General features: G+C 46.7%; 1 protein-coding gene across 2 annotated transcripts in view; it reads right to left on the bottom strand.

Moving 5' to 3' along the window:
- XRN2 (5'-3' exoribonuclease 2) overlaps positions 1-15,908 on the bottom strand; it is a 100,434-nt gene that overhangs the window by 23,312 nt on the left and 61,214 nt on the right. For both annotated transcript variants that reach the window (XM_061587991.1, XM_061587992.1), the window contains exon 21: positions 3,041-3,124. In XM_061587991.1, the coding sequence (XP_061443975.1) occupies positions 3,041-3,124 (84 nt within the window). The remainder of the gene's footprint in view (positions 1-3,040; positions 3,125-15,908) is intronic.

The raw sequence follows: 15,908 nt of genomic DNA, 5'->3' as shown, positions 1-15,908 counted from the left end.
TGTAACACCGCCCGTACGTGTTCATCGTGTTCAGCTGGAGAGTCCGAATAGATGAGGATATCATCCAAATACATGATCATGAACTGGTCCAAATAATCCCTAAATATGTCATTCATAAAGCTTTGGAAGACCCCGGGGCTATTGGATGTACCAAACAGCATGACCAAGTACTCAAACTGTCCATATCATGTCTTGAAGGCTGTCTTCCACTCACCCCCCTCCTTGACTTGAACCAGATTGTAAACTTCCCTCAAATCCAACTTGGTATAAATTTTGGCCGACTACAGTCACTCCAGCATCTCCGTGATGAGCGGCAGGGGGTAGCTGTTGGGAATGGTGATCTTGTTCAACTCTCGGTAATCATTATATGGGTGTAGCTCCCTGCTGTTCTTCTTAATGAACAGCAAAAGGTTAGGGTTAAAGCTAAAGTTAAAGCTGGGATTTGAGGTTTTCCTGCACCGGAGCTCTTTCTGCTTTGGAGGGGCATCCTTGGGCCAGGTGCCCCCCTTTCCAAAGCTGGAGACTGGGACAGTCGAATGAAGCCCCTCTTGAGTTTAGTTTCCAGGAATTCCCTTAGCACTGCCAACTCTGGTTCCGACAAACAGTAGATCTGCCCTGAAGGGATGCGCGCCCCTGGCATCAGATTTATGGCACAGTCGTATGGTCGGTGGGGGTGCAACTGATCGGCTTCTTTTTTGTCAAACACATCCCGATACTCCTCATACTTGTCCGGCAAGATGACTCCCTCCTGCAGTGCAACTCCATGGTGTTGAGGGGAGGCTTCTTCCATGGCTGGCAGTGCTGATGGCAATCCCTTGAGGTAAACACCACCACCACTTCATCCCAGAAGACTTGTGGGGTTGTGCTAAACCAACCAGGGCATTTCCAACAACACTGGGAAGTGGGGCAGGGACACCACATAGAATGAGTCTCTCCACATGTCCTGGGATTTCCATTCCCAGCGTCTCCGTTGCCCTGGTAACAGTTCCTAACTTTAAGGACCTCCCATCAATGGTCTCGACGGACAAGGGCTTCTCAAGTATCTGAGTGGGCACGCCATGCTCCTGGGCAAAATTGCAGTTCATAAAACTTGAGGAGGCCCCGCTATTGATCATGGCGCTGACCTGGAGACTTCACCCCGAAGGAAGAGTCAATCGAACCGGCGGGTGAAGGGAGGGCTGCGACAGGAGGGGCTGCTGGCGGGGCCACAGTGTCTGCTTTGCTCCCAACTCTTTGGCCTCTATGAAAGCTGGGATTTGAAGTTTTCCTGCACCAGAACATTTTTTTTCATTTGGAGTAGCATCCTCAGGCCAGGTGCCCCCCTTTCCTGCAGTACAAACACAACCCCTCCCTCTTGCGCTTCTCCCCCTCTGATAGGCGTGGTCTAGCTCCTCCAATTTGCATGGGCTTCACTCCTGACGAAGTCGAGGTTCCCACGCTAGGCGGAAAACAGGCGCAGGGAGAGGTGTGGGAGCCTGAGAATGTGGAAATTCCACCCTGCGCTCCAAGTGGCAAACTTCAATCTGACTATCTGCAGGCATAACTGGATCAGCTCTGTCAGGCTGCCGGGTGGGGAGGTGCGCACCAATTCATCCAGCACCATGCTAAGTCCGTTCCAATAGAAGTTTATCAGAGCAGGATCATTGTAATCCACCTCCTGGGCTAGGACGTGAAACGTGTTAGTATAAGTCCCTACTGAGCCCTTTCCCTGTTTCAGGGCTCCTAGCTCTTGGGAGGCCATCTCTTGACGCTGAGGGTCATGAAAATCTCTGTCATGGCTGCGATGAAGGTGGTATATTGACCCAGGACAGAATTGTTTCTCACCAAAACCGGGGTAGCCCACTTGGCAACTTCCCTTTCCAAGAGGCTGATGATAAACACCACCTTCACATCATCATTCAGGAACTTGACTTGTCGTACGCATATGTACAGTTCACACTGGACAAGGAACGTGGCGCACTGGTCACTCTGACCACCATAGCGAGGAGGTAGTTCCACTGGCGCCTTGACTCGGGTGGGTGGCACGGCCACTGGTAGCGCGTCTCCTTGGGCAGCTTGGTTAATCAAGGCTCAAAGGTTTTGATTCTCAAGTCGGAGATACTGGGTTTCTGCGCGGAGATTCTGGACTTCGGTGTACAAGGCTTTGATGGTTCTCTGAAGTCCCCCTTCGGCGGCACTGCTAGCCTCCATGGTTTCGGTTATGGGAGCATTGGTGAAGGGAGGTGGCGGCTGAGTCAAGCTGTCCTGCTCAGAGTCTGAGACATGAGATGGAGGCGAGGTTTGGTCTAATTCTCGTTTTCTTAAAGTGTGATGGTTACATCCAAAGCGGTGTGCTTCATAAACCTGTCTACTCTGACTCACTACTTTCCCTAACCAGCCTACCTAAACAGTCTCTGCAGCGTGTGGGGAAAGTTGACTCAGCACTAGAGCCTGGGTGGGCACCTGCTTAAGTAGGGAAGGTCTTCAAAGGAGCCGTTTATATGCAAAGTTCCACCCTCTGAAAGTCTCTCTTCTTGCACCTTCTCACGCAGGGCCTCTGACAGTGGGGCTTTGCTAGGTGACAGCATGACCTCAGGGACCAGGAAGCTGGTTGGCAGGGAAGCGTTTGACGTGCAGGTTGGGGATTCCTGCATGGCTGAGGTTGGTGCATGTGAAGGGTCGCTTCCCAACGGTTCAGGCAGGCAGGGCGGGACCTGCCTCGATGGGGGTGCTGGCTAAGGGAGTCTGCGGGCTGGCAGAGTCCCCCCTCCTTCAACGCCCCCAGGGACCTCAACCGCATCTGACTCCTCTCCCTGATCTAACTCCCTTGCGCCTAGGGCGCAACAACTGTAAGACATTAGGACTAATGAAGAGGCAGCATTTTCATTCTATATAGCTTATTAAGGGGACCAAGATTGACTGGTAACAGCTTTTGCCACTTGAGATAAAATGAAAGAAAATTGATTTATGGTATAGAAAGATGTGGGCTTAATATTAGGAAAAAATAGTACTGCACAGAAGTATCGCTACCAAAAACATTATATAATCCTTTAATTCTTACTTTCTTCAGGAGTGAGATCAGAATACACCTCTGCTAGAGCAGCTCTCAGACGGCGTTCATCTACAAATGGCAGCAGAGCAACTCCTACAGAAAACATTAACATTTTCTTGTTAATGACACAAACAAGGGGAAAAAAACCAGGTACAAGAAACATCGCCAAGATCACCCAAATTGTCCCCAAATCATAAGAACATTAAAAGAACCTTGAGAGATCAGACCCAAGGCCCATCTCGTTCAGCATCTTGTTCTTACAGTGGCCAATCAAACCAAGCCATATTGTTCCATTGATTTCAAAGGGAGAGAGATGAGTACACGGTTTAGCTCTCCCACTGAAATAAATGAGACTTAATATTGTTTAACTTTAGCCCACTGACTTTCTGTTGCAGGTGGGGTTGGGGTGAGGAGACTTAAATTTTCCCCCCTGCCTTTTAGACGTTACAGTTATTAAATTCTCTATTGTCTCCCCTCACAAACTCTGCATAGAATTTTCTACTATTTGGACATTGTTGCAATGTGACCAGAGAAGCACACATTTCCATAACTAGCCTTTTCAGTTATACATTAGCAGCCTCCATTCTTGATCTACAAAGTGAACAATTATATTTAAAGTAACCGTATTTCTGGAAATATAATAGAACTGCAACATTAATTTTTAGTTTCAATGCAAGTGCTCTGTCTATTTCCCCTTGAAAGTATATATGGCATATGGGGATAGTCACAGCATTCTGTTGCTTACTCAACCCTCTACAAAACTCTTTTTAGGCAATGGAAATAAAATTGCAGCTAAAGATAGTATTAAGCACAGTCCAGCCATGTTTAACAAACACACTCTTGAAAATGAAGTCTATGAGGTTTAAAATAAGGTTGTGCAGTGGTTTCAGCTGTACCCTGAACTGAATCAGGCCATTTCTGGGGGATCTGGCCTTCATGTGAGTTGGGTGAAGACAGCCTGGATTTGCCTTGGGTTGGAGTACATGGAGTGATTTGGGGCTGTCAGGGGGCAGGAAGAAGGTGTAGGGTGTGTGCTTCATAAGCACCTTTCCCACAGGAAAGGCATTTGCAAAAAGCACCCCACAGGATTGAACACACCAGTTCTCGGTTAGTGGGGAGGAAATGCAGTGCCTCCTTCCCTCACCTTCCTCCTGATCACATAGCCCCATCCCACAAATAGATTCACAACCAGATCTGGGTTAGAGTGAGGGCCCCTGGATTGGGGTAATGTGTGCCACCTTAGTTTAAAATTGCTTAACTTTGGTTTGACTATGCCAAGGATTTGTGTTAGGATGGATAAAATGTGTCTTACCATGAATTTCTATTTGCAGATCCTGATGGAAGACTTTCTTCATAGGGATGATTGTCTCCTACTGGAGGGATCTGGCAGGGTCCTCTCAAGCCTTCTGCCTCCTCTCTAAGAAGAGGAGTCATCCCCCTAGCCAGACCAGCCCTGCCTGCGGTCAGAGAAGGCTAGGTTCTCAAGTTTTGTCAGTTTTCTGCCTTTTTTTCTGGTCATCCATTTTCCTGTTGTGCTGTGAGTTTGATTGGATGGTGCTTCCTTTTCCTGTTTTGGTTTCTACTTTCTATAAGTTGTACTTTGAGCTTAAAAAGAGGGGTCAGGCTGGGCCCTCTCAAGCCTCTTGCCTCCTCTCCAGGGGCAGGAATAATCCCTTTAGCCAGACCAACCGGCAGAGCAGATTAACTCCTCAACCTCCATCCGATCGTCAGATTGGCATACAAATTAACCTAACCTAACTACAGAGAATGTCATAGCAGAAAACAAAGATAGTTCCCCCATGGCACAAAAACATAGGGAAAAAACCCAATCCCATAGAAATCTGAATCCCATTCCCAAATGACAGGTGATATCCTAAGGGAAAGGAATCCCTAACATATGTGAGGCGGTGGATGAAGTCATAACCTAGTCTTCTCCCCAACCATATCAGCAGAGGAAGAAGAGGTGGGGAGAATGACTTCCATCAGGATCTGCAAACAGAAATTCAGGGTAAGACAAATTTCCATTTTTGTCAGATGAAAGGCATTCTCCATATGAATATACCAGAGCCATGGTGAACACAGGGGGGGCTTCCCCTGCTCTTTAGGTTACTGCCTCACCCCTCTTTGGAGCACCTTCTTACCAAAAACTGTGTCAACTGATGCAGAGAAGTCTATTTTGTAATGTTTAAGGAAGGTGTGTGGAGAAGCCCATGTAGCTGTCATACAAATATCCACCACTGGAAACACACCCTTAAAGGCAGCTGAGATCATGGCATCTCTTAGAGAATGACTGGTGATGCCAGAAGGAGGTTGCTTATCCTGAATCGGAAGGCTTGAGCAAGAGCCTGTAGCCAATGTGAGATGGAGGACACGGACACCTTCTTCCCCACAGAAGGTCCCGAAAATGACACAAATAGATTCTGACTTCCTAAACTCCCGAGACCTGTCCAAATAAAAACGTAGGGTGTTGTGAACACCCAGTGTATGCCACTTGCACTCTTGGGAGTGAGAAGGATTACTACAAAAGGAAGGCAAAACCACCCCTTGTGATTCGTAGAAAATGGTGTTAATTTTGGGAATAAACACTGAATCAGGATGGAGAAAACAGAGTTGGGGGTCAGCCGACAAGGCCCCCAATTCAGACACCCATCTTGCTGAAGTAACAGCTACAAGGAACATCATTTTCAAGGACAGGAGTTTCAAAGAACAAGTGGCTATGGGCTCAAATGCAGGACCCATCAGAGCTCTGAGTACCCAATTCAAATTCCATGAAGGAAACCTATGGAATACCTGAGGAGACAACAAGCCCCCCCCCTTGACAAATTGTTTGAAAAGGGGATGGGCAGACAATAGAGGACCTCCCCTAGGCTGGAAAGGACACTGCTCAGTGCCACTGCCAGACTTTTGATAGTGCTACAACTGAGACATTTATCCACCCACCCAAAGCAGGTCCTTTACTTCTCTGGCAGCAGGATTAGCACCCAAAGACGAGCACCAGGCTAGAAAGGCCTGCCACATGGTATTTATTATTTATTATTTATTTATTTAATTTAATTTATATACCGCCCTAAGCCAAAAAGGCTCTCTGGGCGGTGTACATAAAAGATAAAACAGAATACACTCTATTGGTGGAAGCACACCTAGAGGGCAGCAAGGTGTCCAACACCTTACCAGAAAGTCCCATCTGCATCCACGAGTGCCTTTCAGCCTCCAGGCTGTTCGGCAGAAAAAAGCTTTGGTTGAGGATGGAGCACCAGACCCTGGAGAAGGTGATCTCTCTGAACTAGTAGCCTCCAGGGATCCCCTATGGCGAGATTGACTAGGTCCAGAAAGCAGGGCCTTAGTGGCCAATGAGGAGCTACCAGGATTACTTCTGCTCCCAACTGATGCACCCTCTGAATTCTCTTCTGAATGTGATTGAAGGGCACAAAAGGGTACAGCAACCCTGCAGGGCATTCTATCTCTAGAACATTCACACCACATGATCTTGGAGATTGAAAGCAAGAGACAAAGGTGTCCAGCTGAGTGTTTTCCGCAGACACAAAGAGATCCACCACCGGCTGATCTAGCTGATGAAGTAATTGATGAAACACTAGGGGTTTAACTGCCACTTGGTCTCCTTTATGTCTATCTTGGTCAAGCAGTCTGCTGTCTGGTTGTCCACCCCACTAGATGTTCCACTTTCAAGCTGAGAAGGTTGTGCTCTGCCGACCTGAAGTTTCCTTGCTTCTGCCATCAGAATCCTTGAAAGCAAGCCTCCCTGCTTCTTCAAGTATGCCTTGGCTGAAACCTTGTCAGTTTGGGCTAGCAGATGGGAATCCTGAACCTCTGTAGCCAATTGCTTGAGCTTGAGCCAGACTGCCTTGAATTCCAGAACATTGATGCTCATCATTGCTTCCTTGGAAGTCCAAACCACTGGACAGCCTTGGTGTGCAAAAACACCCCAAGACCATATAGTCTCTAGCATCTGTCATAAACACTGTGAGACAGTTCCTTCAGAGACCCTGGCAGACAACTGACAGGGTTTCAGCCACCAGAGCAGTTCCTTCTTCAGGGAAACAGGAATGACCCCCATCACATGCCACTTCATTGTGATGAGTTCTTGAAAGGGCAGCAGCAGCTGTTGTAGGGAATGATTGTGAAATTGAACCCATAGGACCAGCAGACCTTGCAGATTGGCCAGTTCCATAAGATCCATGAAATCCGATTCTAGAACAGAGCAAAATGCCTACAGGACCTTGTCTACCCTTTCTAGTGACAGACACATGGTGAACCGGTTTGCATCTGAACAGACTCCCAGATGAGTCAAGGACTGAGTGGGAGACAATGCACTTTTCTCCCTGTTAACCACAAACCCCAATTCCTGCAGACACACTACTGTTCTCAAGGTGTGCTACAAACATAACTCCAGGGACAGCACCCAAAGGGGGATGGCATCCAGATAAGGATGAATGCCAATGCTCCAAACTCTGAGATGGTCCACTAATGTCAACAGTACCTTGGTGAAGATCCTTGAGGCCAAGAAGAGTCTGAAGGGCAATGTCCAGTACTGGTAGTGATCCTGCCTTTAGGTGAATCAAAGAAAGTGACGGTGAAAATACCAAACTGGAATGTGAAGGTATACCTTGGAGAGGATCAAGGTCATCCAATCTCCTTTCCTCAATGCTTCCACAATGGACCTCAATGTCTCCATTTGAAGTGTTTCCCACAAACTTGTTGAGCAATTTGAGGTCCAAAAGGATCCCAGATGTTGCCATTTTTATTATGCACCAAGGAAATAATAGAATAAACCCCTGACTTCCTCTCTGAGGGAGGGACCTTCTCCATTGCATGAATCTTCAGCAGATGCTGAAGAGTCTTCAGATAATTTTGGTGCTTTCCAAGAACCCTGGAACAAGGAGTTAAAATAAACCTTTAACAAGGAATCTGAGTGAACTCCAGGGAGTAGCTGTTGGTGACAGTGCTGAGAATGCATTTATCCAAGGTAATCTGAGGACACCGAGAAGCAAAAGTCATCAGCCTGGCCCCACCTGCCCCATATCCCATGGACCTATGGAGTCAGGGGGTGGAGGGCTTTTTTCCCACCTTTTGAAATTTTGCCAGGTTAAAGGCTCTGCCCCCTGACCTACTGGCCTGGTTAAAGGCCCTGCTCCCTGACCTATTGGCCTGTCCCCTATCCCACTTATTGCCCCAGTGGGGATGATAGAAGGAGAAGCACAAAACTTGGAAAACTGTCTTTGGAGATGAAAGGGCTGACTGAAACAGCCCTTACACTCCTCCTCCTTATTTGTCAAGGGCAAGGTCTTCCTCTTACCTTTGATTTCAATGAGGTGGGTGTGATGTTCCTATATATTAGTGTATATATGGTAAGTGCTGGTTGTTTAGAGTATACATGGTAAGTAGTGAAAGAGGAGGGGGAGTGAATGGGCAATAGAATGCTTGATGATTGGCTGAATGTTTAAAATGGATGACAGTATAAATGAAAGGATGACAGGTAAATCTGGGTGAATGTGAGGTGGTGAATTGTGGAATCTGGGGGGAGAAGAGAAAGAGTGGATTGCTTGGTGGGGTTTGAGAGAGTTGTTTGCCAGGAGAGAGTGAAGAAGGAGGGGGGTGGAGTTCAGATTAGTATTGAGTAAAACCATATGCTTATGTGCCTTAAGAAGAAATCTTGTTAATCTTGTTAGCTTTGTTATCTTTAATAAATACTTAATTTGGTTTACCAAAGGCCTGATCCTTGGCTGGGGTTTCACAGACCAGAAGGGAGGGTAAGGTAATGACCAAGGCTGAAGGGGAACTGTAACAAATAGTGGCAGCGGTGAAGAGAATAACAATACCAGTATTCAGAGTCTCTGGGAATACTAGTATTGGGACGTTACTGGTGGTTGCCTAGCAGGGGGATCTGTTGAGATCTGTGCTAGAGCGGATAGGTAAACCATAAGAGAGTGCGGTCCGGACTGGTGGAGTCCCTGGTGGTGCCTAGAGACAGGCAGTAACCACGAGCAGGTAGGAACCTGACAGGGAGAGCCAGGGAAGGACGCATCACAGGTGGCGTCAGTAGCAGTGGGATACGAACAACAGAGAATCCAGATACGAACCAAAGAGAGTCCCAAAGACACGTGGTGACAAAGGAGACTACGTCACAGGTGTTGGCTGTAGCAGTGAGATACGAATACTAGACAATCCATAATAGTTGTGTGGCAAACAGAAATAACAAAACAAGATTTCTTGTGAGAGTGACTGGCAAAGAGTGTGTGGCAAAGAGTGAGTGAACTCAAACACCATGGCTGAATACATAAAAATGAAAAGAGAGGAGCTGGTGGAGAAGTGCATAACATTCAATTTACCTCATGAGGGTAAAGGGGTAGATGAATTGAGGGTAGCACTTATAGGATTTGCAACTGCCCAGCAAAAACAACCTGTCAGAGAAGAGACCCCAGAAGGATATTTAAGCAATCCCGCTTATATAGAGTACTTGAGAGAGAAGTTGAGGATGGAAGGTGCAGAGAAGGAAAAACAGAGAGAGTTGGAAGCTGAGAGATTGAGGATGGAGGCTGAGGAAAAAGATAAACAGCGGGAGTTGGAAGCTGAGAGATTGAGAATGGAAGGTGCAGAGAAGGAAAAACAGAGGGAGTTGGAAATTGAGAGAATGAGATTGGGGTTTGAGGAGAGGGAGAAGCAACGAGCATTGGATGCTGAATTACAAGTAGAAAAGTTAAAATTTGATAGAGAGAAATTTCACTCTGAGGAGACAAGGAAAGAGAGAGATGGAGCAAAAATAAAAATTACTCCAAAGGACTTTGCTGTCTATGAGCCTGGTCAAGATCCTCAAATTTACCTCAGCACCTTTGAAAAAGCAGCTCAGTTGTGGGGGCTACCTGAAGATAAATACATGCAGTATTTATCAAACCTGATTAAAGGGGAATTGGCTGAGGTATAGCAATATTTCCCCTCAGACAAGCCCGTCACCTATGCTGAATTCAAAGAAGCAGTGTTTAAAAGATTCAGACTGGGGCCTGATTATTTTAGAAGGCTTTTCAGAAATTGCCAGATACAGACAGGGAGGTCTTTTGTGGAACTGGGAGCAAAGTTGATGGATATATTTGGAAAGTGGATGAGTAGTGCCAAAGCTCAGTCAGTGGAAGAGGTGAAAAGCCTCATGATACTGGATCAATTATACCATCAGTTACCACCAGAAATAAGGCTCCTGGTCAAAGATCGTTCCCCTACATCTGTGCAGGAGGCCGCAGAGTTGGCGGATCACTTCGCCTCCAATAGAACTGGCTGGGTGGGGAAAACATCAAGAGAGTTTAAACCCAGACCATATAGTGCTGGCAGAAGGGATGTGGTACCACAGCGAGTGAGTCCTCCATTAAAATCTGAAGGGCACAGGACACCCCAGAGTGGATCTGTGTACCCTAAAAGTGAGGAGAAATTATGCTACAAATGTGGTAGACCAGGGCACCTACGTTTTCAATGTGAGGTTGCCAACCCCATTAGTAATCCTGCTCAGACAAGGGCAGTGAAAACAGAGCCCAAGGCTGTAGAAACAGCGAAAAAGGTTCAGTTTTGCCAGATAAACTGGACAGAAGTAACAGACCTTGATTCAAGTCTGAGAGAGGAAGTGAGTGTACAAGGGGCAAATTATTGGGCATTGCTTGATACTGGTGCCGCTCAGACATTACTGAGGCCAGATTTAATAAAATCTGAGGTAATATTACCTCAGGAAACTGTGACTATCCAAGGAGTGAGGGGTCAACCAGAAAGTTTGCCTGTGGCCCTGGTGGAAATGACTTGGAGAGGCCGAGAGGGCCGATATAAAGTAGGCATTAATGCCCAGCAACAAGAACCAGTAATACTAGGAAGGGATGTAATGGGCGCCCAAGAAAAGATCTATGTAGTGACCAGACAGCAAATTGGCAGAGAAAAAGAAGCCATATTAAGGGGGGCTGAAACAAACAGGGTGGAATCTGTTAACCAGCCTCAGGTCACCATAGCAACCACTAGCAGGCCTGCTGAAAAAGACAAACTGTATCAGGTGGTCTCTGATACGAAAGAAGCAGATCAATTCAGGGAAGAGCTGCATAACGATACCAGTTTGAATCAAATAAAGGAACAGGCTCTGGCCCAACAGATTCCTTTCACTGACAAACTGAGGAATCAAGTTGTGTGTGAGAATGGGATTTTATATAGACTGTGGATGCCTGCTGAGAGAAAGGATGAATGTGAACCAATGAAACAAATGATGGAAATGGTGAAAGAGAATTTGAGTCATGCACAGGAGAAGCAAAGTTACTGGTATGACAGAACAGCCAGAGAACGTGTGTATGATGTGGGAGATATGGTTATGGCGTTCATACCCAGGAAACATGACAAATTACAGGCTAACTGGGAAGGACCATATACCATCAGAGAAAGGCTTGACACAGTGACGTATGTAATCACCACAGACCAATTAAACAAAAGCAAAGTGGTTCATGTAAATATGTTAAAGCCTTACCATACCAGGGATGCAAAGGTATTGCAAGTTACCTTATTCCCTGAGGGAAGTGGGCCTGAACTTCCAGATTTGGTACAGGAAAGCAAAGACAAAGGAGAAGTAGATCAAGTGGAATGGTCAGAGGAGGTAGAGGAGGAAGTAAAAGAAGAGATTCTGAGAGTTTTGAAAACCTATAGGAATCTCTTTAGCAACAAACCTGGCCGAACCAGTATAGTTATACATTCCATTGATACTGGAGATCATGCCCCAATCAGATCTGTTCTGTACCGTGTGAATGGGAAAGTTTTGAATGAGATCAAAAGGGAGGTGGAAGATATGCTGGAATTAGGAGTGATCAGGGAATCCATCAGTCCCTGGGCCTCAAGTATTGTCCTGGTTCCGAAAAAAGATGGAACGACAAGGTTTTGCATTGATTATCGGCTAATCAATAAAATTACTGTCCCAGATGCGTATCCTATGCCTAGGGTAGACGCAATGTTAGAGTTATTGGGGGCAGCAACCATTATCTCTACACTAGATCTCTGTAAAGGATTTTGGCAAATGGAACTAGACGAGCAATCCAGAGCCAAAACTGCCTTCAGTACACCAGATGGGTTATATGAGTTTGTGACCTTACCCATGGGACTAAGGAACTCACCAAGTTCATTTCAGAGGCTAATCAATACTATGTTGCGAGGCATGTCAGATTTTGCAGTGGCCTATATCGATGACGTGGCCATTTTTAGCAAGTCGGTGCCTGAGCATGTCCAACACCTGACAACAGTATTGGAGGCCTTAAGAAAAGCAGGCCTCACAATAAAAGCTAAGAAATGCCAGTTTGGACTAAAGGAAGTAATCTATTTAGGACATAAGGTGGGGAGTGGGAAAATCACCCCCTTATGGAGCAAGGTGGAGGCAATACAAGCGTGGCCGATCCCCTTAACCAAAAAACAAGTAAGGGCATTTCTGGGTGTGGCTGGTTTTTATAGGAAGTTTGTGAGAAATTTTGGGGAAATAGCAACCCCCTTGCATGAATTAACAAAGAAGAAGTGTTCTGAGCGTGTGGTATGGACGGATGAATGTCAGAAGGCTTTTGATCTACTGAAGCAAGCCTTGTGCCAAGGACCCATATTAATAGCACCAGACGATGAGAAACCATTCATCGTGGCTACAGATGCGTCGGACCTCGCGCTGGGAGTCGTCTTGCTGCAGGAGAGAGAAGGCACCAGACATCCAGTGGCGTATCTGAGTCGCAAGCTGACGCCGAGGGAGAAAAACTATTTGTCGGTCCAGAAGGAGTGCCTAGCGGTCGTGTGGGGACTGAACAAGTTGCGCCCATACGTGTGGGGACGAAGATTCACAGTGACTATGGATCATCGGGCCTTGTTTTGGTTACAGACTATGAAAAACCATAACACTATGCTGCAGAGGTGGTCCTGGGCCCTACAGGACTATCAAGTGGACTTCCAGTTCATCAAAGGCAAGGACAATGTACTGGCCGATGGACTTTCCAGGCAAGTGGCTGGGACTGCAGTGACGTGACCAGACAGAGGAACAAAGAAAGACATTTTCCCCATAGAGACTTTTATTTGTTAACGCGACGTATATATCCTGGAACAGGAATAATACTCTGCAGTTGTTTAAGGGGGGGGGGGAATGTGATGTTCCTATATATTAGTGTATATATGGTAAGTGCTGGTTGTTTAGAGTATACATGGTAAGTAGTGAAAGAGGAGGGGGAGTGAATGGGCAATAGAATGCTTGATGATTGGCTGAATGTTTAAAATGGATGACAGTATAAATGAAAGGATGACAGGTAAATCTGGGTGAATGTGAGGTGGTGAATTGTGGAATCTGGGGGGAGAAGAGAAAGAGTGGATTGCTTGGTGGGGTTTGAGAGAGTTGTTTGCCAGGAGAGAGTGAAGAAGGAGGGGGGTGGAGTTCAGATTAGTATTGAGTAAAACCATATGCTTATGTGCCTTAAGAAGAAATCTTGTTAATCTTGTTAGCTTTGTTATCTTTAATAAATACTTAATTTGGTTTACCAAAGGCCTGATCCTTGGCTGGGGTTTCACAGACCAGAAGGGAGGGTAAGGTAATGACCAAGGCTGAAGGGGAACTGTAACAAATGGTGGCAGCGGTGAAGAGAATAACAATACCAGTATTCAGAGTCTCTGGGAATACTAGTATTGGGACGTTACTGGTGGTTGCCTAGCAGGGGGATCTGTTGAGATCTGTGCTAGAGCGGATAGGTAAACCATAAGAGAGTGCGGTCCGGACTGGTGGAGTCCCTGGTGGTGCCTAGAGACAGGCAGTAACCACGCGCAGGTAGGAACCTGACAGGGAGAGCCAGGGAAGGACGCATCACAGTGGGCCTCTAAACACTCACCAAAAAGTTTAGTGCATGAAAAGGGAAGACTTACAAGGTGCACCTGGGAACCTGCATCCACCTTCCACTGATGAAACGAGATGTTCCTATGCGCCACGGGCGGAAGCATGAGTTGTCTTCATTACACCATCTTTAATATGTTTTGGAACATTCTCCCTAGAGGTCATTCATCAGCGCTAGGAAAAACTGATGCCATAGTAGCTGGCCTGAAAATAACAGCGTATGCCTCAAAACTACAGCTGAGGACAATCTCCATGCATTTGTCACGAGGATCCCCGCATCCCCTCTCTACTTCTGATGAAATAGCAGTAAGAGAGCTGAGAGTGGCCACAATAGGGTCCACAGCTGGGAAATGCAAATGATCCATGACAGAATATGGATGAAAATAGTACTTCCAAGCCAGTCTAGGAACATTTTTGGGCCTGTAAGAGTGTGCCCATTCTGCCTTTCGAACTGCATCGAATGATGGCGGACAAGGCACAGAAAGAGGTTTACCCACAGCAGAGGGGAAGGCTATCTTGGCCCCCACAGCCAGTGACTGATCAGAGGGTGGCTCACTAGAAGAAACTTCCTCTGTCAATTCCAGCACCCTACCTTAGCCAGGAGAGCTGGAAACACTTCAGAAGTGGATAACTTGGAATGAGGCTGTACCACCTCAATCCCTTCAGAAAATTAATCCTCATCCATGGGGGTCCACATAAGACCATAATGTCTCAGAAACCACCACAGGTCCAACAAATTGAGACCCAGAACTGGACCCATCAGCAGCAGAAGCTCCGCCTCCTGCCTCCGCCTCCATAGCCCTATACTAGGAGGCAGAAGGCTGAGTAAGCACAGGAGAAGGGGACCAAGAGCGAGGAGACCCCACAGCGTTAGAACTTTATGGAGATCTGTGGGAGCTCCTCCTCTTATGACTCCTAGACTTTTTGTGGCGTTTTCCAGATCTATAAGACCTCTTAGAACTGGATCTGCCCGACCTGATCCCTGAGCAGGAAGGGCACCTTGAATCTCTTGGAAAATATAATCTCTAATCCAAATAATAAACTTGGGGAACTCCCCTCCCTTGGGAAGGACTTTGGAGGTTCCCAGCCCCTCTGCACTCACCCCCAATCTCTGCTGGCTAGAGCCCCAAGATTCCACCTCTGCAGCCTGGACCCTGTTAGCCACAGACATACCAGAGTCTGACAGATCCCTAGCAGAGCAGGCAACATGATGCGTCTCAGAACATAGATGAGAAGATGCCATTTTGAAAATGAGGTCACACTCCGGGAAGCCAACAAAAAAGGCAGGAAAAAGAATCTGTGCGCCAGTCTTGTAATTCAAAGAGCAAGCCCCTACCCTGAGGGCCAACATACCCGCTGGGACAAGACTCCGACTGCTGAGCACTGAAGCAGTAAAAAAAAGGGGGGGAGACTGATGGTTTTGCTAATAAGGAGAAGGTGAATGCCAGGAACAAAAAACAGCAGAGAAAATACAAACTGCATGAAGCGGCAGAGGAGATTCAAAATGCCACTCCCACTTAGCTGCGGTTCTTTGTAGGATATGCCAAAACTCTGCTTTACCAAATTGCTTCCACAGGAAGCAAAGGCAGAACTATTTCCAAATGACATTCCCGCTTAGCTTTGGTTCTTTGCAGGATGTGCCACTCTGCTTCCCAAACCACCGCCCCAGGAAGGCTAAAAGCCCAGAGCTGGTCTAAACCGCCAAAGCAATAGAGCAAGGAATCCCGACAGGCACTCCAACTTGGCTTAGTTTCTTTGCAGGATGTGCTGTTGCCAACCAGCTTTACCCCAAGGGAAGAACAGCCAGATATTGAGCTGCCACACAAAAGCTCCCCCCCGACCCCAACCCTGTAATAAACTTAGAAGAGGAGGAAGAAGGAAGGAAGGAAAAGGATTTACAATCATACACACTGACAACAGGAAAACCTTTTAAACTCAAAATACAACTTACAGACAGCAGAACGCAAAAACAAGGAGAGCAGATATGATCCCAATCAAACTCGCAAC

The sequence above is a fragment of the Rhineura floridana genome, chromosome 1 (genome assembly GCF_030035675.1).
Source record: "Rhineura floridana isolate rRhiFlo1 chromosome 1, rRhiFlo1.hap2, whole genome shotgun sequence".
Lineage (NCBI taxonomy): Eukaryota > Metazoa > Chordata > Lepidosauria > Squamata > Rhineuridae > Rhineura > Rhineura floridana.
This window is presented reverse-complemented; position numbering and strand designations above follow the sequence as displayed.